The sequence below is a fragment of the Oncorhynchus clarkii genome, chromosome 22 (assembly GCF_045791955.1).
Source record: "Oncorhynchus clarkii lewisi isolate Uvic-CL-2024 chromosome 22, UVic_Ocla_1.0, whole genome shotgun sequence".
In the NCBI taxonomy this organism is placed as follows: Eukaryota; Metazoa; Chordata; class Actinopteri; order Salmoniformes; family Salmonidae; genus Oncorhynchus; species Oncorhynchus clarkii.
In genome coordinates this window covers 38145088-38171426 of record NC_092168.1, presented here as the reverse complement: position 1 = coordinate 38171426, position 26339 = coordinate 38145088, and the positions used below count along the sequence as shown (strand labels likewise).

Genomic DNA, 26339 nt, shown 5'->3' with positions numbered 1-26339 from the left:
TCACTCTCTTCTTCCCTTCTTCCCTTCCTCTCTTTCCTCTCTTCCTCTCTCAGGGAAAGGAGGACTGTGTACTATTTATCCTGGAGAGGCTGAGGGACACTGTTCTCATTGGTTCCACCAACGCAGCACTGCAGACGTAAGTGTTCGTCAGAGATAGGCCATGGTTAATCTCAGAGCTGTGCGCTAGCTACATCAATTTACTTCTGGGGTGCGAGTGTCTAGATAAGTGTCTAGATTTAGCCCCTCCCAACTACAGAACCACCACAAACCTTCTGATTGGTCTGTCCCTGCCAGGCCCCTCCACCTAGCGGCCCATAGCGGTCTGAAGCAGGCTGTCCAGGAGCTGCTGTCCAGGGGGGCCAGTGTTCAGACGTTGGATGAGAACGGTAGGTCTACAGATCTGGGCCCGGTTCCCCAAAAGCATCTTAAGGTTAAGTTCATTTTAGAACCATAGGATCCTATGGCTCTACCGATGAACTTAACCTAAAGATACTTTTGGGAAAACCGCGACCTGGTCTGGGCATGAACCGGTACCAGTGTGTTAAAGGGATCTAACTGCATGTTGCTTTTATATCAGCTGTCTGTGGTGTTGGCATGTCTATGTAGCTAGTTACAGCTGTCTGTGGTTCTGTGGTGTTAGCATGTCTATGTAGCTAGTTACAGCTGTCTGTGGTTCTGTGGTGTTGGCATGTCTATGTAGCTAGTTACAGCTGTCTGTGGTTATGTGGTGTTGGCATGTCTATGTAGCTAGTTTCAGCTGTCTGTGGTTATGTGGTGTTGGCATGTCTATGTAGCTAGTTACAGCTGTCTGTGGTTCTGTGGTGTTGGCATGTCTATGTAGCTAGTTACAGCTGTCTGTGGTTCTGTGGTGTTGGCATGTCTATGTAGCTAGTTACAGCTGTCTGTGGTTCTGTGGTGTTGGCATGTCTATGTAGCTAGTTACAGCTGTCTGTGGTTATGTGGTGTTGGCATGTCTATGTAGCTAGTTACAGCTGTCTGTGGTTATGTGGTGTTGGCATGTCTATGTAGCTAGTTACAGCTGTCTGTGGTTCTGTGGTGTTGGCATGTCTATGTAGCTAGTTACAGCTGTCTGTGGTTCTGTGGTGTTGGCATGTCTATGTAGCTAGTTACAGCTGTCTGTGGTTCTGTGGTGTTGGCATGTCTATGTAGCTAGTTACAGCTGTCTGTGGTTCTGTGGTGTTAGCATGTCTATGTAGCTAGTTACAGCTGTCTGTGGTTCTGTGGTGTTGGCATGTCTATGTAGCTAGTTACAGCTGTCTGTGGTTCTGTGGTGTTGGCATGTCTATGTAGCTAGTTACAGCTGTCTGTGGTTCTGTGGTGTTGGCATGTCTATGTAGCTAGTTACAGCTGTCTGTGGTTCTGTGGTGTTGGCATGTCTATGTAGCTAGTTACAGCTGTCTGTGGTTCTGTGGTGTTGGCATGTCTATGTAGCTAGCTACAGCTGTCTGTGCTCTGGTAGGCTAGAGGTATCTATGCAGCTTCCTGGTTTGTAGCTATCTGTCCCAGTCCCACCTGTCCAGTAATGTCATTAAGGCCGGGACGTTTTCCTGACACTTGTCATCTGACTAGGAAAAACTCAAGGCCCTTGTCATTATGTTCAGCGATTTAGGTTTGTATTCCTCTGGGCTGGCTGGGTACTGTCTGGTGTCTGGGCTGGCTGGGTACTGTCTGGTGTCTGGGCTGGCTGGGTACTGTCTGGTATCTGGGCTGGCTGGGTACTATCTGGTGTCTGGGCTGGCTGTGTACTGTCTGGTATCTGGCTAGGTACTGTCTGGTGTCTGGGCTGGCTGGGTACTGTCTGGTGTCTGGGCTGGCTGGGTACTGTCTGGTGTCTGGGCTAGCTGGGTACTGTCTGGTGTCTGGGCTGGCTGGGTACTGTCTGGTGTCTGGGCTCGCTGGGTACTGTCTGGTGTCTGGGCTGGCTGTGTACTGTCTGGTGTCTGCGCTGGCTGGGTACTGTCTGGTATCTGGGCTGGCTGGGTACTGTCTGGTGTCTGGGCTGGCTGGGTACTGTCTGGTGTCTGGGCTGGCTGGGTACTGTCTGGTATCTGGGCTGGCTGGGTACTGTCTGGTGTCTGGGCTGGCTGGGTACTGTCTGGTGTCTGGGCTGGCTGGGTACTGTCTGGTGTCTGGGCTGGCTGGGTACTGTCTGGTATCTGGGCTGGCTGGGTACTGTCTGGTATCTGGGCTGGCTGGGTACTGTCTGGTGTCTGGGCTGGCTGGGTACTGTCTGGTGTCTGGGCTGGCTGGGTACTGTCTGGTGTCTGGGCTGGCTGGGTACTGTCTGGTGTCTGGGCTGGCTGGGTACTGTCTGGTGTCTGGGCTGGCTGGGTACTGTCTGGTATCTGGGCTGGCTGGGTACTATCTGGTGTCTGGGCTGGCTGTGTACTGTCTGGTATCTGGCTAGGTACTGTCTGGTGTCTGGGCTGGCTGTGTACTGTCTGATATCTGGGCTGGCTGTGTACTGTCTGGTGTCTGGGCTGGCTGTGTACTGTCTGGTGTCTGGGCTGGCTGTGTACTGTCTGGTGTCTGGGCTGGCTGTGTTCTAATTGAATGCTGCCTTCTCCTGTTGTCCTCCCATCTCTCTGTTTTTTTGCTTCACTTCCCCCTACTTCTTCCATGTTTTCTTCCCCCTATATCTCTTTCTCCATCTTCCCAACTATCTCCCTTCCTATCTCTCTCTCCCACCCTACCTATCCCACCCACTCTCTCTCTCCCCCAGGTTTGACCCCTGCTCTGGCTTGCGCTCCTAGCAGGGAGGTGGCTGACTGTCTGGCTCTCATTCTGGCTACCATGATACCTTTCTGCTCCCCTTGCAGCTCCGGTGCGCCCTCCCCAGGTTCCCTCCTGAGAGCCCTACCCAGGGAGGGGAAAAGCTCCCACGGCCCTCGCAGCCCCAAGGCCCCCTCGGACCCCTCTAGCGAGGGCAGTGCCAGTCAAGGCGCCACTGAAAACGACTCGGACTCAGAAACCTTTTGACCCCTATGACCTATGACCCTGACTCTTATTAGACTACCTGGATGCCTGAAGATCAGCACTCTCCCACCACCCGACCTCCCCTGATTCCTTGCTCGTGTCCCAGAGCAGAACCTCTCTGTGGGGCTTGTACAGGACTTTGTTCCCCCTAAAGGCTGGAGGGATGGAGCTTGACCCCTAACCTAACTGTGATTCTGTCTGCTGGTGCTTCTTTTCCAGGTCACTCTTGGTACTGCGTCTCAGCTTGGCGATCAATGACAGGCTGATACCTTTTTAGATTTTTCTTATGAAAAGAGACCCAATTGTAACCTTTTCTCTTTTGGTTGGTTGATGTACCAAATATTGACTTAACATAAGTATTTATGTTGATGTTTGTGTCTGGGTAGCCTAGGTATGCATTGAAAGGTACGCCCTGCTCTGTCTATCTGCCCAGTGATGTGAGTATAGCACAAACCAACTGAAGCACAATTCCAGAATTCACTTATAAGCTTATTATAGAGAAACAGGGTAGAATGCTTTCCTCTAGTTACAGTGTATGTATAGTCAGAGTATCGCCTTTATGCAAAGAAGTGGCATCATTTTCAACCTCTTGTGTTCCCACACCAATAGAAATATGACATTGGGCACTGAGTTGTTCCTGATCCTGTCACGTGGTCAGTTAGGAAACTGTCCCTCATGTTACAGCGTTTCAGTAAATCACATGCCCAGATACAGTATGTCAGATCAGGTTGACACCTGTACGGTATTTATTCACATTTATATTATGGTACAAAGGACAGCAGGACCTTGATCACTCTTCATTTCCTCTTACCCTCCCTCCATCCTCGTTTACCGTCTGTTGGCTACCTACCTGCAATGTGCCAGTCTCTTAAACGTGTCCAGTGCCTTGTTACACCTTTTATATACTTTTTTAAATTGAAATTCTCCCAAAAAAGTGTATCCCCTAACGCAGGGTTCTCCAACCCTGTTCCTGGAGAGCCACTGTCCTGTAGGTTTTCACTCCAACCCTGTTCCTGGAGAGCCACTGTCCTGTAAGTTTTCACTCCAAGCCTAATCAAGCACACCTTATTCTAATAATTAGCTGGTTGATAAACTGAATCAGGTTAGTTTCAATTGGGGTTAGAGTGAAAATCTACAGGAGGGTAGCTCTCCAGGAACAGGGTTGAAGTGAAAACCTACAGGAGGGTAGCTTTCCAGGAACAGGGTTGGAGTGAAAACCTACAGGAGGGTAGCTCTCCATGAACAGGGTTGGACAGCCCTGCTCTAATGAGTATCCTGTCACTTCTAACCCTAAAAAAGAACTCAGTTATGGTCAGGCATGCCTGTGTGTATACATATATATATATATGCCTGCTACAAGATGTCTGACGAAAGGAAGTTGGTTTCTGCTTTTGTACATACCGTGTCATTGTAATAACTCTCTACCCCAGAGCACACAAAGAAAGCACAATGCCTCCGTTTCTAAATGCTTGTCGTTGGAACTAAGAAACAGGGAGTTTCAATTCTGTCCCAAATGGCAAGCTATTCCCTACATAGTGCACTACTTTTGACCAGAACCCTAGGGGCCCTGCTCAAAAGTAATGCACAATAGGGAATAGGGTGGCATTTGAAATGCAGATGGTCTCTCCGTATTACGTCAGTCGTGACAATCGTATCACTGTGTTTGATTTTCATACCAGTTCCTGATTCAGTATGAAATGCTGAAGGTTGTTTGTCAGCTTCCCTTTGTTTTATATGAATTGTACAATTCTATAAAAATCTGTTTTAAATTTAGTTCTGTGTGTGATTTGCTTGCTTTCCTATTTGTTATCAAGTAAACTAAATATAGCTAATGTTTTTGGCCATCTGAAGCTTACCTGAGAGAATAGATCCTCTAGTTCAGTCTTGGAAACCTCAAATGCCTAGATTATATAAGTGGGTAAGGAGTCAACACACCGGTAAAATAATTTCCATTACATGTAGTGATGAACAATGACTTTTACCATCAAATCTATGTAGACTTACAAGACGGGAGGCCAACAAAAACATCTGACACTAAGGTTTAAAACCTTGTGAAATCAGTTAATAATCTTTAATTACATCATCTCTGTACATTTACATCAATTTGTTTGCTCAAACTAGGCCCAAGTAAGATTATTTGTGCTCTCTCAGTGATCTTGTGAAACAGTTGTCAAACTTGGCCCTTCAAAATAATCTCTTCCCTCAGGGAAATATGTCATTAGGGACAAGAGTTTTTCTTTCCAGGTCAGGAAAAACTCTGTCTTCAGTCATGCCATAGAACAGTCATGAATAGTCACTGGTCTAGTTTATGATAAAACAGTTTACCTAGATATAGATCTACCTGTGCAATATTCTATGATAATTATTATGGAATGATTGAGTCGTACAAACTGGCCATTCTTTGCATTTCATCAACAACAAAAAAGGCATTAATCTTCCTCCTCTATTATTTTCCTTCATCCATCAATCCAGTGTGCTATTATGGTTCCCTATTGGGATAAGGCTTTTTCTGCATTGCGGTCTCCTCTCCACCTTGGTGACTGATGCCCATGTTGTGTTCTGTAGCTAGCAGCTCCCTGGTAGCCTGAGTCCCAGATCCATTTATGCTGTCTTGCCAAACATGCTGTAAAAATGACATAGGAATTGCCTAGACAACACAAACAGGTCTGGGACTCAGGCTAGCTCCCTGGTGTAACAGTTCAGCAGTTGACCCCCAGCCCGGTCCAGTGGTCAGGCACCATGAGGAAGTATTTGTCCATAGCCTCACAGAAACGGGATCGGTACAGCTCTGGAGAGACCACCGTGGGCATCTTACCTGTGTGCGAGACACAAAACGTTTATAATACATTTTTTTTGTATTGCGTTTTTCATTTACAGGAAGAAATCAAAAAGGTTTTTATACAATTAACTAATTACTAGAGATCAAAGCTAAACGTGAAAGGGCACAATCTTAAAATAGACTTCAAGGACGAATGTACCGGGAAGGAGGTGTTGGTGTCAGATGAATTACCTTGCCCTCCCAGGATCCCTGTGGATTTCACCACCATCTCCAGCTTCTTATCCCATGTGAACGTCCGTATGTAATCTGAAACAATGGGAAGAATGTTTGTTTTAGAAATATAGCAAAGTACAATGTCACTCAAATGCCCTTTTGAAGCAGCATGCATGGAGAAATTAAGAATGATTTTCTATAAAACACCAGTAAAACAGTTTATGTATAACAATGAACAACGTTATAGCCAATGAGAACACGTTTGAAAAAGATCAAGCTTTTCCCTCACCTATGATTCCCACCACCAGCTCGTCTGTGGCGTCGTCTCGTCCAACCAGCAGAGAGTAGTCTATGATCAGGTGACTAGACAGGAAGTAGGCATCACTGTGGATAGCAGCCCTGAGGATGGCCTTGCAGTGGGCTCTGATGTACAGAGGGTTGTCATGGACCAGCTTCAGTAGGTTCTCATCCAGCAGAACCACCTAATATAGAATGATGCCATTTAGCTCATGCTTTTATCCAAAGGTCATTATTGCAAAAGAGAACGTGTTCTCAATTAACAAATCATGTAGAAACACCTCAAAGATGATCAATGGAAACAGGATGCACCTGAGCTCAATTTCAAGTCTCATCGCAAAGGGTATCCGTTTACATTTTTTATTCATTTCCCCCCCCAAAAAATTGCTTTGTCATTATGGGGTATTGTGATGTCATTATGGGTTTATTGTGATGTCATTATGGGGTATTGTGATGTCATTATGGGGTGTTGTGTGTAGATTGATGAGGAAAACAATGTATTTAATAAATATTAGAATAAGGCTGTAACGTAACAAAATGTGGAAAAGGGGAAGGGGTCTGAATACTTTCTGAATACACTGTATCCTGGTTAAAACAACATACATAAAACAAAGCAACTTACATTACAGTGATTGCATACATTTATTTTGTATGTGGCCTTAGGTGGGAATCGAACCCATAGCCCAGGCCTGCTAGACTAGCGCCATGCTCACCTCACAGCTCTCCTTCCCAGACTCGGTCTTGACGTTGCGGTTCCTCAGAGAGCCCTTGAGGTCGAACACCTGGGCCATCTTCCTGCCATAGAACAGGTTCTCCATGACAAGAAGGTCCAGCTTCTTCTCAGAGTTGTTCTGGGAGTTCTTGTAGCCGATCCGGTACACACCCAGGATCTTAGCCAGGGCAGTGGGCCGCTGTGGGACACACTGGGTTTAGGACAGGACTGTGTTGCAATAACCATCCATCCATCACCACGACAAGAACACAGCTCATTAAAATAAAAATGTCATCTGAGAGACACCATTGAGACCAGCTTTTCTTTTTCAAGGGAGCCCTGCATATACAATGTCATAGAACTTAAGAAATCTAACAATATAAAACAAGTACAATATATGTTTAATAAAATTGGATTTCCTCAAATTAAATTAATTATCTTTATAAATGTATGACTTAAAAAGCAAGGCCATGCACAGCAAACCAACTCCATATATACACATTACATGACCAAAAGTATGTGGACACCTGCTCTTCAAACATCTCATTCCAAAATCATGGGCATTAATATGGAGTTGGTCCCCCCCTTTGCTGCCCCAACATCCTCCACTCTTCTGGGAAGGCTTTCCACTAGATGTTGGAACATTGCTGCGGGGACTTGCTTCCATTCAGCCATAAGAGCATTAGTGAGGTCAGCACGGATGTTGGGTGATTAGGCCTGGCTCGCAGTCGGCGTTCCAATTCATCCCAAAGGTGTTCGATGGAGTCGAGGTCAGGGCTCTGTGCAGGCCAGTCAAGTTCTTCCACACCGATCGACAAATCCTTTCTGTATGGACCTCGCTTAGTGCATGGGGGTGTTGTTATGCTGAAACAGGAAAGGGCCGTCCGCAAATTGTTGCCACAAAGTTGAAAGCACATAATTGTCTAGAATGTCATTGTATGCTGTAGCATTAAGATGTCCCTTCACTGGAACTAAGGGGCCGAGCTCAAACCATGAAAAACAGTCCCAGACCATTATTCCTCCTCCACCAAACTTTACAGTTGGCACTATGCATTGGGGCAGGTAGCGTTCTCCTGGCATCCGCCAAACCCAGATTAATTTGTCGGACTGCCAGATATTCAAGCGTGATTCATCACTCTAGAGAACGCGTTTCCACTGTTCCAATGGCAGCAAGCTTTACACCACTCCAGCCGACGCGTGGCAATCTTAGACTTGCGCACGGCTGCTCGGCCATGGAAACCCATTTCATGAAGCTCCCGACGAACTGCTCGTGCTGACATTGCTTCCAGAGGCAGTTTGGAACTCGGTATTGAGTGTTGCAACTGAGGACAAACTATTTTTATGCGCTACGCACTTCAGCACTCGGCAGTCCCATTCTGTGAGCTTGTGTGGCCTACCACGTCGTGGCTGAGCCGTTGTTGTTCCTAGACGCTTCCACTTCGCACTTACAGTTGAGCCGGGGAAGTTCTAGCAGGGCAGAAATTTGACAAACTGACTTGTTGGAAAGGTGGCATCCTATGATGGTGCCACGTTGAAAGTCACGGAGCTCTTCAGTAAGGACATTCTACTGCCAATGTTTGTCTATGGAGAGTGCATGGCTGTGTGCTCGATTTTATACACCTGTCAGCAACGGGTGTGGCTGAAATAGCCGAATCCACTAAATGAAAGTGGTGTCCACATACCTTTGTATATAGTGTATCTATTTAAGTTAAATTAACTATATTTGTGCTACAGCTGAAGCCAGATGCGTAGCGCAGTTAGCCGGGGGTACTGCAGTTAGCCGGGGGTACTGCAGTTAGCCGGGGGTACTGCAGTTAGCCGGGGGTACTGCAGTTAGCCGGGGGTACTGCAGTTAGCCGGGGGTACTGCAGTTAGCCGGGGGTACTGCAGTTAGCCGGGGGTACTGCAGTTAGCGTAGTTTACCTTCTGCTGCACGGCTCCAGTGATGTAGGTGAAGTAGTGAGGGGCAAAGTCCAGGAAGGACTGAACCTCTAGTCTGGGCATCTGCTTCAGAATGTATCGGTCATCTGAGGGAGGGTAAAGATACACAGTGAGGTACAACAGACATATTTAAAATGGCGTCTCTTGACCTCAAATGGGACTTCCTGGTAAATAGAAGTTAAAAATAAAATATGGCTCTGGTGTTGCCAGTCACCTTCGGTGGCATAGAAGACAGCCCCAGACTTGCCACCGCGGGCCTGCCAGTTGACACAGTGGGACAGCGAGCGAACAAAGTCATCCTCCGTACTCTCCATTATTTCCGCTCTCATCTTGTGGAACTCCTCAGCATAGTAGATCCTACAGTAGAACTTAGCATTGGCATCAGAGAACTCTGCAGGGGAGAGAGGGGGGGGGGGGGGGGGAGACAGAATGAGATGGGTTACGGACTAGGCCTTATGCTTATTATTGAAAGGAAGTTCACAGGCTAAGAGGTGATGCCATTCCAAAGGGAAATCCAATGAGAAATGCATTTACTCACGTAATTCAATATGAGGGTTTCCTGTCGACTTATGGTTGTCTCCTACGTCTGCATCTTCTGTTCACAGCAAAATAAAAACATGCTAGGAGCTCCAGAAACATTACATACTACATCAGAACAGAACTGATTTTCTAGCACCCCCCACTCATGTTGCCCCTTGACTTTGAGACCTTGTCCACTACTCACTAAGAGGCTCAGAGTCCATGCTGCTGCGGCCCAGACCCATCTGGGAGGAGGCTGTCTCGTTGGGCTTGGCTGGGCTGTTCTTGACCCTGCTCTCTCCAGAGCTGCACACAGACAAGATAGGATTATACTTCAGGTAGCACACACAGTTGACATCTGCAGGAGCAGTGTGGTGTACCTGGTGGACAGGGTGGTGTCCTCGCCCCCTGTCTTCAATGTTGTCTTCCACAGTTCATTCAGAGTACTCTTATACTCCTTACAGCTAGAGGTTGGGCAGAGGTCATTCAAATATCATTAGAACAACAAAATACGTTTGAACAGAAAAGTCGGGCATGTGAAGAGACTGGAGAAGAGTTGGACAGGAGCTGTTACCTGAGAGCGAATGAGATGATGGAGCTGGGTTCTCTCTCACACACGGCGATGGGCACTCTCTCATGCTCATACATCAGGTAATGCTTGTCTGGTTCACTGACGAACAACGGACACAACAACGTCACAAAACATACAATACACTCTTTATTGATTCATTATATTAGGATATTTTTGATTTGGGCTTTCACAGTGCCCAGTCCCGACAAACATCATGGCAGCACAGGGTCACCCACAGAGCAGAGCAGTGCCCTGGAGCAGGTTAGCGGTTAAGTGCCTTGCTCAAGTGCACACCGGCAGTATGTGGCACCTGAGATATTGATGATTTTTCCAGTCGACACTAGGATTCAAGCTAAACATTACAACAAAGTAAGAAAATGAACAGGGCTCAATATAGTATGGGCATTTACATCAAATTCTATCTTATTTGGCTGATCATGCAACAATTTATACTACAAGCCAAAAGCCTATTCAGAGATGAAGTCATAATGTACACACAATGGGAATGGGATAGAGTTGTAACTGTTGCCTGGCATCAGGTTGGCTAGAATGGCCTTCATGGTGGACTTCTCTTTCACCTGGCTGTCATTGGAGCCCAACAGGTGTCCATCAAACACATCTAGGGGACAACGAGAATGAATTTAAGGACAGGAGTGGTCTGTATTTTGATACGCACTGTAGATCCAGAGAAAGAACAGGAAGCTAATGTGGGGGGGTTGTGTGTGTGTTCACCCTCTGGGATACTGACGGAATCCTGGTCAGGAAAGCAGGGTCCAGACGAGAGGGGTTCTGAGCCTGGCTCCCCTGGTGACGGTAACGCTAGCAATGACGACCCCCAGCTTGAGGGCATGGCAGTGAGGTGACGATCCTCTGTCCATCAAATAACAGACACGCCCATCAACTACAGTCCACCAATGAGAGAAGTAGTATAGCATTCTGACTGAAAGCTGAACCAATCCCCTTACCTTTGTCAACATTTTGTACTAAAGGGGAGGGGTTGCGTGGAGAGGACTCCAGAGCACTTGGCTGTCAAACAAAAGAAACAACATTCCTTACTTTCTGATACAATAAGTGCTTATCATATACTAAGCACTTCCAATCATCTGAATTGTATCAGGAATCTGTTGCACTGACCTTGCTGTCGTCTGTCTGTCGGTGTCTCCCAGGGCTGGCTGGGACAGACAGACGCTTCCTGCCCTTCTCCTGCTGGAACAGGTCCTGCAGCCTGGAGGTTACATGGTTCAACAAATCCATTCTTAGAAAGATCTCCCAATGACATCAATCATTTCTCTGTTCTCCTCTCTCGGCACTGTTGGGAAGGGTCCTTCAGTAAGCGTTTCACTGTTAGTCTAAGCAGGTGACTAATAAAATAGATTCTGATGTGAAAGTCTGATCCCAAGTTATAATTCAGCCCTAAGGTCCAATTTTATGGACACAGATGAAGAGATTCAACCATTCAAAGTACTTCTTAGTCAAAGACTTGATCGGTGTCTAGGAAACTGCCCCTAAAAGTTTAAACATTAAAAGCTGCTCTGAGGTCAGTGTTCTCACCATAGAAATAAGAATGAATAGTCAATGATGGCACAATGGGTGGGCTGGCAGCCATTTTGAGATTACCCATGCCGGGAAGTAAAAGCAATAAGTTTACCCTTCAATCCGTGCTGTGATTTGTTGAGTCAAATGACATTACAAAAAATACATTCAATTGCATGAGCCACATCAGTTAGCATCATTTGAATGAACATTCTACATTACCATGGCAATCGAGCATCAGTTGATAGAACATTTCAAAATACCATGGACATTTTTGCATCACAATACCAGGCAGACATTGCGAGTGTACCAATCAATAGGCAGGGTTAGAGTGTCCAAGCCCGTTCTATTCATTCTTATTTCTATGGTTCTCACCTGCTGTTCCAGGACTGCAGTGTTTCACACAGGCTCTGTTTCTTCACTACCACTGATTCCAGTACAGTCTGGAGCTGCTGGGGGGAGTCACTACCACAGGCCTGGAGACGAGCCTGCAGCTTCTCTATCCAGCTGTGCAGATCTGCCTCCTCCATCTGAACACACAAACAAAACGAATGGAAAACATGGGTTTGATACCGTTCCATTCCAGCCAGTCCAATGAGCTCGTCCTCCGACGTAAAGCGACACCAGCCTCCACTGCACTATACACAGTGGTCCCGCCCTTTGGAGGAACAACCTACATCTTTCTGTGCAAACAGGTCCTCCATCTTCTGCTCGCGTGTCTTGCTGAAGGTGTCTGTCTTCAGGGAGGTGAGGCGGTCATCTATGGCCAGGTACACCTGAGTCACCCTGACAAGAGGGACAGAATGGAAAAGGACTGGTTAGAAATAGATTATTCAGACTCCTAGCCTGGTCCCAGATCTGTTTGTGCGATCTTGCCAACTACTATGGTTATTGTCAGAGGACAATAACCATAGGAGTCGGCTATGCAGAACAAACAGATCTGGGATCAGGCAAGTTAAAGTCACGGTAGACAGACAACAGGTAGACCAGTTACTTCTGTGAGAAGTCCTTGAGGTCCTGCTGCATCCGGCCCTTGGAGGGCCCCTGGTTCCTGATGAAGATCTTAGGAGGAGGGAGGCAGACCTCTAGCAGTCTCACTGAGATGTAGCTGGTGGTTAGACAATTACAATGGCATGATGGGCATATACATTTTACCACACTAACAATAACTATAGTGATCTTTATGTTCTGGTATTTAGAGGTCATTTGAAGATGTAGAAAGAATGGTAAATTATGTATGGCTGGATAGAAGTCAAAGCCCTGGCCTGTGTTTCCCACCTGAAGGAGGCCACCATCTGGTTATAGGAGAAGTACTGATGGTAGTCATGGTGGATAGAGTGGCCACAGGGCTCAGCATTAGCCCTCCTGGTATACTGGTGACCATAGAACCTCAGTTCCAGGTACTTAGCAAAGGACATGGACCACGAGTCATTAGAAAGGGGCACCACAGGAGTCACCTACAGAGAGAGTAGAGTAGGATAATATAATAGAAGAGTGTAAATTAGAGTAGGAGAGTAGAAGAGAGAGTAGCAGTGGAGTAGGAGAGTGTAGAGTGGAGTAGTAGTAGAATAGAGTATAAGAGAGTAGAGTAGCATAGCAAGTAGAAGAGTAAAGCAGAGTAGGAGAGTAGGAGTAGAGGATAGTGGAGTATGAAGAGAGTAAAGTATGAAGAGAGTATAGCAGAGTAGGAGAGGAGTGGAGTAGTGTATGAGTATAGCAGAGTAGGAGTAGAGGATAGTGGAGTATGAAGAGAGTATAGCAGAGTAGGAGTAGAGGATAGTGGAGTATGAAGAGAGTAAAGTATGAAGAGAGTATAGCAGAGTAGGGGAGTAGAGGATAGTGGAGTATGAAGAGAGTAAAGTATGAAGAGAGTATAGCAGAGTAAAATAAAGTATAGTAGGCCGGTAAAGCAGAGTAGGAGTGAGTAGGAAGGTATAGTAGGAGAGTAGAGTAGAGAATAGAGGAGGAGAATAGAGGAGGAGAATAGAGTAGAGAATAGAGTAGGAGAGTAGCGTAGAAGAGAGGAGAGAAGAAGAGAGTCAAATAAAGTAGAGGAGAGAGTAGAAGTAAATTATAGTATAGTAGGAGTATAGTAAAAGAGTAGGATTAGAGTAGCAGTAAGTATAGTAGGAGAGTAATGCATAGTAGAAGAAGAGTAGCGTATAAAATAGAAGAGAGTAAAGTATAGTGGAATAGAAGAGTGTAGGGTTAGAGTAGAAAATATTGTAGTGGAGTACGAAGAGTATAGTAGGAGAGAGTAGAGCAGGGGGGAGTATAGGAGAGTAAAGTATAGTAGAAGAGAGTAGAGCAGGGGGGAGTATAGGAGAGTAAAGTATAGTAGAAGAGAGTAGAGCAGGGGGGAGTATAGGAGAGTAAAGTATAGTAGAAGAGAGTAGAGCATAGTAGGAGAGAGTAGAGCAGGGGGGGGTATAGGAGAGTAAAGTATAGTAGAAGAGAGTAGAGCATAGTGGAAGAGTATAGTAGGAGAGAGTAGAGCATGGGGGGAGTATAGGAGAGTAAAGTATAGTAGAAGAGAGTAGAGCATAGTGGAAGAGTATAGTAGAGTATGGGAGTAGAGTAGAAGAGAGTATAGTAAAGTATAATATAGTAGAAGAGTAGCGTAGGAGTGTAAATCAATATAAAGTAGAGTAGAAGAGAGTAGAGTAAAATAATGTATAGAGAAGTAAATTATAGTATAGTATGAGAGTATAGTAGAGTAGAGAGTAAAGTAAGATAGTAAAGTAAGATAGTAGAGTAGGAGAGAGTAGAGTAAAGAGTAAGAGTGTAAATTATAGTATAGTTGAGTAGAAGAGAAAATTATAGTAGGGGAGTATAGTACAGTAGGAGAGTAGAGAGTAGAATATTGTACAGTAAAGTAGAGTAGCATAGAGGAGAATAGAGTAAAATAAAGTAGAGTAGAATATAGTAAAGTAGGATAGTAGGAGAGAGTAAAGTAAAGAGTAGAAGAGTGTAAATTATAGTTTTGAAGAGTAGAGAGTAGGAGAGTAGAGTAGAAGAGAGTAAAGTAAAGTACAGAGTAGAATAGAGTATAGTACAGTAGGAGAGTAGAGAGTAGAATAGAGAGTAAAGTATAGAGTAGAAGAGTCAATTATAGTAGGGGAGTATAGTAGAGTAGAATAGGAAAGTCGAATAGAATAGTAGAGTAAAGTATAGAGTAGGAGAGTAGAAGAGTACATTAAAGTAGGGAGGTATAGTACAGTAGTAGAGTAGAAGAGTAAATTATAGTAAGGGAATATAGTACAGTAGGAGAGTGTAATAGGAGTAAATGATAGTAAGGGAGTATAGTACAGTAGGAGAGTAGAGTAAAAGAGAGTATAGTAGAGAAGAGAGTAGAGTAGAATAAAATATAGAGTAGAAGTAAATGATAGTAGAGTAAAGTAGGAGGGTACAATAGAGTAGAAGAAAGTAGCATATACGAGTATAGAGAGTAGAAGAGAGTAAAGTATAGTCGAGTAGAAGAGAGTAGGGGTGGAGTAGGAAAGAGTAGAATAGTATAGTAAAGGAAAGTATAGTAGGAGGAAAGTAGAGGAGAGTATGATAGTAGAGTAGAATCTGCTTAGCTTCAATCTCTCAGCTTTGATCCTTGCATTCTACTCTCTTCTACTATAATTTACTCTCCTACTCTACTATAGTATAGTAGGAGAGAATAGAGTAGGATATTATAGTAGAGTATAGTAGAATAGTAAATTATAGTAGGAGTGTAAATGATAGTAGGAGAGTAGATTATATAGTAGAAGAGTAAATTATACTATAGTAGGAGAGTAGAGTAGGAGTATAGTAGAGTAAAGTATAATAGAGTAGAAGAGAAGAAAGTAAATTATAGTAGAAGAGTGTAAAGTATAGTAAGAGAGTAGAATTAGAGTAGGAGGGTAGAGTATAGTATAAGATAGTAGAGTACAAGAAAGTATAGCAGCATAGATGAGAGCAAAGTATAGTAGAAGAGAGTATCAATGAGTATAATTGAGTATAGTGGAGTATGAATAGACTATAGTAGAAAACAGTATAGTAGAGTAAATAAAAGTATAGTAGGAGAGAGAATAGTATAAGAGTAGAGTAGAGTAGAGAGTCTGCTTATCTTCAATCTCACACAGCGTTGATCCTTGTATTCTACTCTATATTTTACTCTACTCTTCTACTATAATTTAGTCTCTTCTACTATAGTAGAGTAGGAGTATAGTAGAAGAGAGTAGAGTAGAGAGTCTGCTTAGCTTCAATCTCACAGCGTTGATCCTTGTATTCTACTCTATATTTTACTCTACTCTTCTACTATAATTTAGTCTCTTCTACTATAGTAGAGTAGGAGTATAGTAGAAGAGAGTAGAGTAGAGAGTCTGCTTATCTTCAATCTCACACAGCGTTGATCCTTGTATTCTACTCTATATTTTACTCTACTCTTCTACTATAATATAGTCTCTTCTACTATAGTAGAGTAGGAGTATAGTAGAGAAGAGAGTAGAGTAGAGAGTCTGCTTAGCTTCAATCTCACAGCGTTGATCCTTGTATTCTACTCTATATTTTACTCTACTCTTCTACTATAATATAGTCTCTTCTACTATAGTAGAGTAGGAGTATAGTAGAAGAGAGTAGAGTAGAGAGTCTGCTTATCTTCAATCTCACACAGCGTTGATCCTTGTATTCTACTCTATATTTTACTCTACTCTTCTACTATAATTTAGTCTCTTCTACTATAGTAGAGTAGGAGTATAGTAGAAGAGAGTAGAGTAGAGAGTCTGCTTAGCTTCAATCTCACACAGCGTTGATCCTTGTATTCTACTCTATATTTTACTCTACTCTTCTACTATAATTTAGTCTCTTCTACTATAGTAGAGTAGGAGTATAGTAGAAGAGAGTAGAGTAGAGAGTCTGCTTATCTTCAATCTCACACAGCGTTGATCCTTGTATTCTACTCTATATTTTACTCTACTCTTCTACTATAATATAGTCTCTTCTACTATAGTAGAGTAGGAGTATAGTAGAGAAGAGAGTAGAGTAGAGAGTCTGCTTAGCTTCAATCTCACAGCGTTGATCCTTGTATTCTACTCTATATTTTACTCTACTCTTCTACTATAATTTAGTCTCTTCTACTATAGTAGAGTAGGAGTATAGTAGAGAAGAGAGTAGAGTAGAGAGTCTGCTTATCTTCAATCTCACACAGCGTTGATCCTTGTATTCTACTCTATATTTTACTCTACTCTTCTACTATAATTTAGTCTCTTCTACTATAGTAGAGTAGGAGTATAGTAGAAGAGAGTAGAGTAGAGAGTCTGCTTATCTTCAATCTCACACAGCGTTGATCCTTGTATTCTACTCTATATTTTACTCTACTCTTCTACTATAATTTAGTCTCTTCTACTATAGTAGAGTAGGAGTATAGTAGAGAAGAGAGTAGAGTAGAGAGTCTGCTTAGCTTCAATCTCACAGCGTTGATCCTTGTATTCTACTCTATATTTTACTCTACTCTTCTACTATAATTTAGTCTCTTCTACTATAGTAGAGTAGGAGTATAGTAGAAGAGAGTAGAGTAGAGAGTCTGCTTATCTTCAATCTCACACAGCGTTGATCCTTGTATTCTACTCTATATTTTACTCTACTCTTCTACTATAATTTAGTCTCTTCTACTATAGTAGAGTAGGAGTATAGTAGAAGAGAGTAGAGTAGAGAGTCTGCTTAGCTTCAATCTCACACAGCGTTGATCCTTGTATTCTACTCTATATTTTACTCTACTCTTCTACTATAATTTAGTCTCTTCTACTATAGCTTCAATCTCACAGCGTTGATCCTTGTATTCTACTCTACTCTCTCCTACTCTAGAGTAAAATAAAGTATAGAGTAGAAAAGTACATTATAGTAGAGTAGAAGAGAGTAGAGTAGGCGAGTAGGAGAGAGTAAATTATAGTATAGTAGTAGAGTAAAATATAGTAGAGTAGAAGAGAGTAGAGTATTTTAGAGTAGAGTATAGTAGAAGAGAGTATAGTAGAGTAGAATACAAGGATCAACGCTGTGTGAGAGATTGAAGCTAAGCAGACCTGGACAGCAGCTTTATGCTCTAGCCAAGAACTGGCTGATTAGCAAGCATTTGATTTGTTGAACTCGGGCTGCTAGCTATAGAGCAAACGTGCAGTCCTGGGGGTAGTCATGAAATAGATAAGGAAACACACAGATTAAAAAGTTACTGTACCTGTTTGCATATGCGGCACCAGGAGTAGTTGAGGACGGTGTGTTGGTATCCAGGCACAGGAGAGTCCAGCTCCTTCAGTACGATCTGAACACAGCCACTGCCATGGACAAATCGCCGCACATGGTGCACCATGGGAGTCTCACAGAACATACTGGGGCATTGATAGGACGGCCTGTAAACCACACACACGAAGAGGTGCTTCATTGAGCTAGATTTTATTACATCAGTGACAACCAAATGGATGTAAAAGGTTTTATTGTAAATTCGCTAACACAATTTGTCTGGTTCGATTTCCCCCTCACCTGAAACAGTATCTCTCCAGGAATATTCCTAGTGTGAGGTCGTTCTTTCCATAGAACTCCATCGTGACCATCCTGTTGAGAACAAATAAGTACTTGTGAATAGCTGACCTTTCAAAATTCAGTCAGTTGGTCTTTCACAGCTGGTACACAACAACACTTCTGTTGCACCTAAGGGGATAAATAAAGTAGTATTGAATTGAAGACCACCAGGGTTGGGTGGGGTTTACCAGGGACTGACGCAAGGGTTGGGGGCGTTGTTGGACTGGGCAGAGGAGCTGCTGAACAGAACACAGAGTCTCTGATGGTTCACTGGGTTCAGGCAGTCCAGCTGAAACACATAAGTAATGGTGGTCAACGACAGCATAAAAACCGCACATAATGCAATAAAGCACTTCTCTTCAGCCCTGACTTAATATCTCTGGAGAGTGAGGGAAGTGGTGAGCTCTCATCAGTAGCACATTGATCAGTAAACTAGCCCTGGTTAAGGGAGATTTTAAGATAGATAGTTATTCCATTACAAACAAACTCCACAGATACATCAGTGAGACTGTTGTAGATCTGCGCCATCTACCTCCTATATTGTGATGTGTCCTAACTACCTTGGAGGCCCAGGTCATGTCGTTCTGTCCCGCTGGCTTCTCCTCCTCACTATCAGCCTTGACGGGCTGGGGCGGCAGAGTCTCCCGGACCGGTGGCTGGGGTAGGGGCTGGGCGAAGGGGTCTGCCTCCTCCTGTCGGAGTCGGCCTCCTTGGGCACGGTAGTCTGCCAGCATCTTGGCCAGGTCCTGGCTGCTGCCCAGATGCTCTGCGATGCGGGCACTGGTAAAGCGGTGGGAGGGTAACACCTGGATGGGGCGAGGGCCTCCGTTGGCCACGCCTCCACCTGATGGGGTGGAGTCTTTGAGGAGTTGTCGCTTACGCCGACCGTCTAGTTCTTTGAAGTCCTTGTTGAGCAGTGGGGAGAGGTACACCTGCACGAGGAGCTACTATGTTACATCTCAAATATGAAAATATCTTATTGATCATTCGCCCAGCACTTAAATGTTATGAGATGGCATATTGCGTATGCATGACTACCATGTTTTGTAGACATCTTCACTATGACCAACGATGTACAGAGGAATTGATGGTTACATAAACGGATTATCTGATATTCTATTGTACATTACTGAACAAAAAAAATAAAGGTTGAAAAGTCAATGTAAACAAACAGACCTGTTGAGGAAAGTAGTCTCTGCTGGGGCAGCGTAGGCCAGCGGGGGAGAGGAGGAAGGGCTCTCTGAAAGTGATGAAGGGGGAGACACACAGGATGATGTCCTTCAGCTCCTGTTTGAAGCCTGCCGTCAACGTCCTGAGATGGTCGTCCGTCGAGGCCACCTGCTCGGTGACAGAACAGTCAAGGATATCGTTGGACACTCTTGGAGGACAATGGAAGTCGTTTTAAAAATGCTTTTTTATTATAAAAACCAATGGGTTTCTGCATGTAGCCTTAATCCTCACCTGCTCTGTGACAAACAGCCCTGTGTCATCCTGCAGGGGGTCTCTGAACAGCCTGGGGGCCGTCTCCGAAGCAGAGCTCTCCTCCTGCGACTCACGCCTCCCCAGAACCCCTGACCCGCTCCCCCCCTCAGTCTCCTCCCCCTGCTCCAGCCCAATCTCATCTGTTAACTTCTCTAGGTCATCAATGAGGTAGGGTGGTGGCGGCGCCAGGGGATTGGACAACGGCGTGGAGGTCATGACCTCTGCTGACTCCATCCCCTCGGCCACCAGGGAGGATGAGGAGGACAGGAGTTGGTTCTTGGCGACTTTGACAACCTCGACATCTTTAGGCGAGGAGGATTCCGATACAGAATTCTCCTCGTCCCCTAGCACAGTCTCTCCTCCCTGGAAGAGGGTGCTCTGGTCGGTCTCATTTTCCTGGCTCTCCTCCTCCTCGACGGCAGTGCTCTCCAGGAGACAGGGGAAGCTGGTCTTGGCCAGGCTGGGAGGCATGGCAAACTCATCCATGAGGAAGGATATCTCTAGCTGGGAGTGGTAGGCCACACACACCATGAGGATGATGATCTCTTTAACCCTGGCCAGCTCGTACTCAGACGCCCCACAAAGCTTTATGGTACAGCCTAGCTGGGGAGGGCAGCCCTCAAAGAACATCAGAGTCTTCAACTCATCTGTCACAGAGAAGGGAAAGAGGAGAACACATTACATAGTCGTGCTGTGGCACTCAGGAGAGTCAGAATGAGCATGTAGATACATATAGTCTAGGCTGGAGGACGTTCTGAATGAAAGCACCTGGTTGCAGTGTGTTGGTTTCATGTGTTGGATTATTTAAGTGAAATAAGTGTTATGAACGGCTTCCAACATCGAAGGTAAAGAGATTTAAAATGTAGATATGTAAGATGTACACTAAAAGCAGCATGTTGAGGGCAGAGTAGTTTCCACTCACTGTTGGCCAGCTGGAAGGAGTGTAGGTAGAACTTTTGGCAGGTTCCCAGTCGAGGCTTGGTGAGCAGCTGGTCCATGAACATGACCAGGTCCCCCTGGGTCATATGACTCACCCTGTCCAAGACTTGCTGCAGAGAACCAGAGGTGGGGTAGAGAGACTGAGGGCAGGAACGGCTAATAGACAGTTGAACGGATTATGCAGAAGAACGGGCTGACATGGCAACAGACACCATCATAAAGAGTAGTGAAACACTAGCTGCAGTATCCCATGGGGGTGGGGGGGTTACTGTGGCCCTAGCGGCACAAAATAAAAGGTCTGACTGCTCAGACGCTTGGGAAAATGGTCGCAGAAATTTCACAAATTAACAAGGCACACCTGTTAATTGAAATGCATTCCAGGTGACCACCTCATGGAAGCTAGTTGAGAGAATGCCAAGAGTGTGAAAAGCTGCCATCAAGGCAAAGGGTGGCTACTTTGAATAATCTGAAATAGTTTTTGAATTGTTTAACACTCTTTTGGTTGCTACATGACTGCATTTCATTTTGATGTCTTCACTATTATTCTACAATGTACAAGATAGTAGAAATAAAGAAAAACCCTTGAATGAGTAGATGTGCCCAAACTTTTGACTGGTACTGTGTGTGTGTGTGTGTGTGTGTGTGTGTGTGTGTGTAAAATATATGATTGTAAATGATGCAGTCAATTACATTGATAGAACCCAAATCTATTTGCAAAATGTTTTAATAAAAATAAACTAACAAAAGCTACACAAGTAAGATGTTCTTAAGCGCTAAAGGTGGGTTTGGAAACAACCCAGGCTAGTCTAGCTAGTACAGATAGCTAGAGAGATGGCAGGGCAGTACCAACTGGTTTGACATTGATAACACCAGTTAATGTTTTACTAGCAGTACAGAGAGCTACTGACCGGTTTGACGTTGATAACCAGTGTGATGCCGTGCTCCAGCAGCATGTCCTGAGCGATACGAGACACGGTCTTCTCCACCAGCACCAGGTTGGGACGCACGTCCACTATACGCTGAACATAGTTCTTCAGAAACTCATGCTCCTGGGTAACAAAGACACTGACAAAGATTACATTTTCTTTATTCCTAGAAATTGTGGATGGGTGCTAGCAAATGTGGAATGACTAACAGGCTGACCTGAAGCACAATGGGGTCAATGCAGGTGAACTTGGTCTCCTCTCTGTAGAGATACTCTATGGAACACTTCAGAAGCAGGATCTTGGGGTTCTTGATGTACGAGTTCATCTAAAATATGATTAAATTGTACTTCACAGACAAGCAATAAACTGCGTCCCTCTGACTGTGTTTACAGGGAGAGATGGTAGATGTTAAATAAGAGAAGGGAACTTACTTTTTTGTGGGCAATGTTCTTGGTACAGACAAAGCCATTCACTACCGCAGAGTCAAACTTCTTCCCTCCAGGAATCTAAAAAACAACAAACCCCCCGCCCCAGAAAGAATGAAGTTTAAAAAGACAGCCATTTTGGTCACCTATCAGTCTACTTCTGCAGTATGTGCAGTCTAAGTAAAGCCAAATGACAAAGAACTGATTCAGAGTTGAAAGAAATGCAGGCAACGCAGACTTTTGCGTAAATCGTTCATTGAGGTCAATATGGAGACTTGCAAGGAAAGTCAAGTTAATCAACCAGATCTCAAGTTAGAATAGAGCACTGTCAGCGAGGTACCTTCTTGACGTGAACCAGTTGTCTGATGTCCATGTCATCATCACAACTGCGAACGTCCGGCCGCACCGTCTGCACTACCTGCCTCACCACGGGAACGATGATGTCACGCCAGGAGAGGCACAGGGACTCGCTGTACAGCAGCTGCTGCAGCAGCGCCATCATGTGGCTGTGGTTGGCAGAGCTGCGGAGGGGGAGAGAAGTTAGCTGTTTTCTCTTGCAAAGAAAACGGCTGTTTTTTGGCCAGTATAACATGCAAAGTCACCAGCTAAAAATGTTTACATAACACCATAGAACACTAATTCATACTGAGAGGAGATCTCTGCTTCATCTAAAGAATTACTTATATGTTCAGTTCCAATTCTACTTCAATTTAGTAGGCTAGAGACTAGTCTTTACATTCCAAACCTCCCACTTCACTAGAGCCTAGCATTTCCTGTACTCACATACATATTTAATGAACAAAAAAAAAGGTTTGCCAAACATTTGAGCAACTTTCAAACCTCTAAAGTTGTCCGACTGTACTCACAGTAGCCTCTCCATGGCCTCCTTCTCTCCATTCTCCTCTCTGAGCTGGTCCAGGGAGCTGTGGTGCCAGCCCAGAGGAGTGAACAGCACCTCGTTAGCTTTCTCCTCCACACGACGGTTAAACAGGGACTCTGCAGCACACAGAGAGCGATAGCCTGGTTTACAGCTACAGTACATTAGGTTCAGTACCAAATGCTTGTTCAATAGAAAGAATACACAGCTACTCAAGAGTTGAAAAGTGTACCAATTGCAAAAAAAGCCAGACTACACTAGTAAGTGGGGAGTTCCTACCTTTGATGAAAGCGTCACTGATGGAGATATTCTGTCCTCCGTCCTCTGAGACCAGGTACTCTGATACAGGAGAGAGAAAGAGGAGAAACGCATAAACACACAACTCCACCTTCCATAAACGTATAAGAGTTATGGGAACTGGCTAAGCAAACAAATAGGTTAAGTTCCTCTTTGTATGCTATTGCAGATTAAGGTGAATCGATCAAAATAAACATCTATGTAAAGGCGTTTTCTTTCAGCAAGACACTCTAGTGAAGAGGGATAGGACTGTCCCCGTTCAGGTGGAAACGATGGGGGTGGAACAGTGTGTGTGTTTGTTGCGCCGTACCTTTCTGCTCCTTGGGGAGCGGTGGTACATGGGGGTACCTGGACTGTTTCTTGATGTGGAAGTTGACGTTGTCCTGCTCCATGTTGAGGTTGATGGAAGCAGCAGAGTCACTATCCACCGCTGATTGGAAACTACTGACTGACGTCCTCTTACTGGGGTTGGATGAGTCTGACGAGGGGGAGGGGGGGTGCATTGATTGATTGATTGATTGATTGATTAATTGTTAGCTCTTTATTAGCACATTAAAAACATGTAATTTGTCTTGTTGATGCATAGCAGCATGGAGGGGGAGTACACACTAGTTATATAGTTCAAGAGCTCAGTAGTAAGAGAAATACAAAGAAAAATCTCAGAGACATTACAAAGAGTCAACTACCTATTGTTTACTCTCAATATTAAAGGCTTAGTGCAGTCAAAAATGTGATTTACCTGTCTTTTATATACAGTTGAAGTCAGAAGTTTACATACACTTAGGTTGGAGTCATGAAAACTCGCTTTTCAACCACTCCACAAATTTCTTGTTAACAAACTATAGTTTTGACAAGTCGGTTAAGACCTCTACTTTGTGCATGACACAAGTCATTGTTCCAACAATTGTTTACAGACAGATTATTTCACTTGTAATTCACTGTATAACAAATCCTCTGGGTCAGAAGTTTACATACACTAAGTTGACTGTGCCTTTAAGCAGCTTGGAAAATTCCAGAAAATTATGTAATGGCTTTAGATGCTTCTGATTGACATAATTTGAGTCAATTGGAGGTGTACCTGTGGATGTATTTCAAGGCCTACCTTCAAACGCAGTGCTTCTTTGCTTGACATCATGGGAAAAATCAAAAGAAATCAGCCAAGACCTCAGAAAAGAAATTGGAGACCTCCACAATTTCCAAACGCCTGAAGGTACCACGTTCATCTGTACAAACAATAGTACGCAAGTATAAACACCATGGGACCACGCAGCCGTCATAGCGCTCAGGAAGGAGAAGTGTTCTGTCTCCTAGAGCTGAATGTACTTTGGTGCGAAAAGTGCAAATCAATCCCAGAACAACAGCAAAGGACCTTGTGAAGATCCTGGAGGAAACGGGTACAAAAGTATCTAAATCCACAGTAAAACTAGTCCTGTATCGACAGAACCTGAAAGGCCGCTCAGCAAGGAAGAAGCCACGGCTCCAAAACCGCCATAAAAAAGCCAGACTACGGTTTGCAACTGCACATGGGGACAAAGACCGTACTTTTTGGATTAATGTCCTCTGGTCTGATGAAACAAAATTAGAACTGTTTGGCCATAATGACCATCGTTATGTTTGGAGGAAAAAGGGGCAGGCTTGCAAGCCGAAGAACACCATCCCAACTGTGAAGCACGGTTGCTTTGCTGCATTGCTGTAGGAGGGACTGGTACATTTCACAAAATATATGGCATCATGAGGGAGGAAAATTATGTGGATATATTGAAACAACATCTCAAGACATCGGTAAGGAAGTTAAAGCTTGATCGCAAATGGGTCTTCCAAATTAACAATGACCCCAAGCATACTTCCACAGTTATGGCTTAAGGACAACAAAGTCAAGGTATTGGAGTGCCCATCACAAAGCCCTGACCTCAATCACATAGAACATTTGTGGGCAGAACTGAAAAAGCGTGTGTGAACAAGGAGGACTTACAAACCTGCCTCAGTTACACCAGCTCTGTCAGGAGGAATGGGCCAAAATTCACCCAACTTATTGTGGGAAGCTTGTGGAAGGCTACCTGAAACATTTGACCCAAGTTAAACAATTTAAAGGCAATGCTACCAAATCTAATTGAGTGTATGTAAACTTCTGACCCACTGGGAATGTGATGAAAGAAATAAAAGCTGAAATCAATCACTCTCTGTACTATTCTATTCTGACATTTCACATTCTTAAAATAAAGTGGTGTCCTAACTGATCTAAAACAGAGAATTGTTACTAGTATTAAATGTCAGGAATTGTGAAAAACTGAGTTTAAATGTATTTGGCTAAGGTGTATGTAAACTTCTGACTTCAGCTGTATATTTCCACACCGAGGTTGGAAATGATGATAATGCCCTTTTAGGGTAACCGCTGGTTGAAAAGACTGTCTGACATTTTAGCCTGTTTTGGTGGGATTAACTTTTGGCCTGCCTGCTGACATCACCAGGCGATACATTTGTTAATAGACCAATAAGAAAGAGTTCCAAACCACTCTGCCAATAACAGCTAGTTCAGTTTCCCCCAGACAGTCCAAGCTAAATTCTGGCTTTATGACCATTTGAATTGAAAACAATCACAGTAAAGTACTTCACTGTTACCCAGAAATGATTTGATATTGAGAAGAAATTGGCTGCATTGTACCTTTAAGAAGAAAGCAGGCATAGACATGATGCTGGTTGTTGTAATGTTTAGCCTGAGGGCTAAAGTCACAAGGCATGCTGGGATACATACTTGTCGTGACATAGTCATTCTCGTCAGCCACCTGGTCTGTGTCACTGTCGCAAAACTTGATGTCTTTGAACCAGGAGGGTTCTGAGTGTCCCTCCAGAGAGTTGACACTGTCACTGTCAGGAGACGGGGTCTTAGAGAACTCTGTGCTCTGAAGAGAAGACAGAACATCATGATCATCATCCTCACTATCACCCTCTTAATTGAAGTGTGTTGAGCTTTTAGCGCCGTTCGGCTGCAGTGGCATCACTGCTGCACAAAGTTGTTGGAGGAGTGGCTACATGTAATAAACCAAGTGGCTATAGGGAGAAGTAGGCAGACTCGTCCCCTTATTCCCACAAAACAGTATCTCACCTGGAGGGGTCGATAGAGAGCGTACTCATCCCTGAATAGCTGGTCGTGGTGAGTGACACAGTCCAACCAACGTCCGTCTACCACAGCCTGACCAATGGCTATCGCCTGGGCCCTGCAAGAGTATGAGTGAGTGAGACAGACAGAGCGAGAGAAAGATGGAAGGGCGAGCGAGAGTGGAGGAGTGAGCA

At 44.4% G+C, this 26339-nt stretch overlaps 2 protein-coding genes across 9 annotated transcripts in view; one reads left to right on the top strand and one right to left on the bottom strand.

The window, feature by feature from the left end:
* The window catches only part of LOC139380874 (serine/threonine-protein phosphatase 6 regulatory ankyrin repeat subunit B-like), a 69698-nt gene extending 65516 nt beyond the window's left edge, over nucleotides 1-4182 (top strand). Inside the window, exons 25-27 of one of the 2 annotated variants that reach the window (XM_071124014.1) lie at nucleotides 54-136; nucleotides 295-386; nucleotides 2841-4182. In XM_071124014.1, the coding sequence (XP_070980115.1) occupies nucleotides 54-136; nucleotides 295-386; nucleotides 2841-2872 (207 nt within the window). In that variant the 3' untranslated portion in view covers nucleotides 2873-4182. Of the gene's footprint in view, nucleotides 1-53; nucleotides 137-294; nucleotides 387-2743 lie in introns of both variants that reach the window. The other variant, XM_071124013.1, reaches the window with a different exon arrangement.
* An 867-nt stretch (nucleotides 4183-5049) lies between these two features.
* Nucleotides 5050-26339, bottom strand: part of LOC139380872 (1-phosphatidylinositol 3-phosphate 5-kinase-like) — a 34415-nt gene continuing 13125 nt past the window's right edge. For all 7 annotated transcript variants that reach the window (XM_071124009.1, XM_071124010.1, XM_071124006.1 and 4 more), the window contains 34 exons: nucleotides 26152-26263; nucleotides 25801-25948; nucleotides 23359-23526; nucleotides 23031-23090; nucleotides 22741-22870; nucleotides 22215-22395; nucleotides 21881-21955; nucleotides 21667-21774; nucleotides 21432-21572; nucleotides 20507-20633; nucleotides 19564-20231; nucleotides 19279-19440; nucleotides 18663-19034; nucleotides 18291-18391; nucleotides 18064-18135; nucleotides 17762-17933; nucleotides 12841-13019; nucleotides 12557-12670; nucleotides 12240-12348; nucleotides 11938-12092; nucleotides 11164-11254; nucleotides 10995-11055; nucleotides 10762-10899; nucleotides 10528-10648; nucleotides 10033-10128; nucleotides 9839-9922; nucleotides 9664-9764; nucleotides 9478-9534; nucleotides 9154-9330; nucleotides 8922-9025; nucleotides 7000-7197; nucleotides 6279-6471; nucleotides 6008-6082; nucleotides 5050-5812 (listed from right to left, as the gene is read on the bottom strand). In XM_071124009.1, coding sequence (XP_070980110.1) covers nucleotides 5697-5812; nucleotides 6008-6082; nucleotides 6279-6471; nucleotides 7000-7197; nucleotides 8922-9025; nucleotides 9154-9330; nucleotides 9478-9534; nucleotides 9664-9764; nucleotides 9839-9922; nucleotides 10033-10128; nucleotides 10528-10648; nucleotides 10762-10899; nucleotides 10995-11055; nucleotides 11164-11254; nucleotides 11938-12092; nucleotides 12240-12348; nucleotides 12557-12670; nucleotides 12841-13019; nucleotides 17762-17933; nucleotides 18064-18135; nucleotides 18291-18391; nucleotides 18663-19034; nucleotides 19279-19440; nucleotides 19564-20231; nucleotides 20507-20633; nucleotides 21432-21572; nucleotides 21667-21774; nucleotides 21881-21955; nucleotides 22215-22395; nucleotides 22741-22870; nucleotides 23031-23090; nucleotides 23359-23526; nucleotides 25801-25948; nucleotides 26152-26263 — 4966 coding nt within the window. In that variant the 3' untranslated portion in view covers nucleotides 5050-5696. The remainder of the gene's footprint in view (nucleotides 5813-6007; nucleotides 6083-6278; nucleotides 6472-6999; nucleotides 7198-8921; nucleotides 9026-9153; nucleotides 9331-9477; nucleotides 9535-9663; nucleotides 9765-9838; nucleotides 9923-10032; nucleotides 10129-10527; nucleotides 10649-10761; nucleotides 10900-10994; nucleotides 11056-11163; nucleotides 11255-11937; nucleotides 12093-12239; nucleotides 12349-12556; nucleotides 12671-12840; nucleotides 13020-17761; nucleotides 17934-18063; nucleotides 18136-18290; nucleotides 18392-18662; nucleotides 19035-19278; nucleotides 19441-19563; nucleotides 20232-20506; nucleotides 20634-21431; nucleotides 21573-21666; nucleotides 21775-21880; nucleotides 21956-22214; nucleotides 22396-22740; nucleotides 22871-23030; nucleotides 23091-23358; nucleotides 23527-25800; nucleotides 25949-26151; nucleotides 26264-26339) is intronic.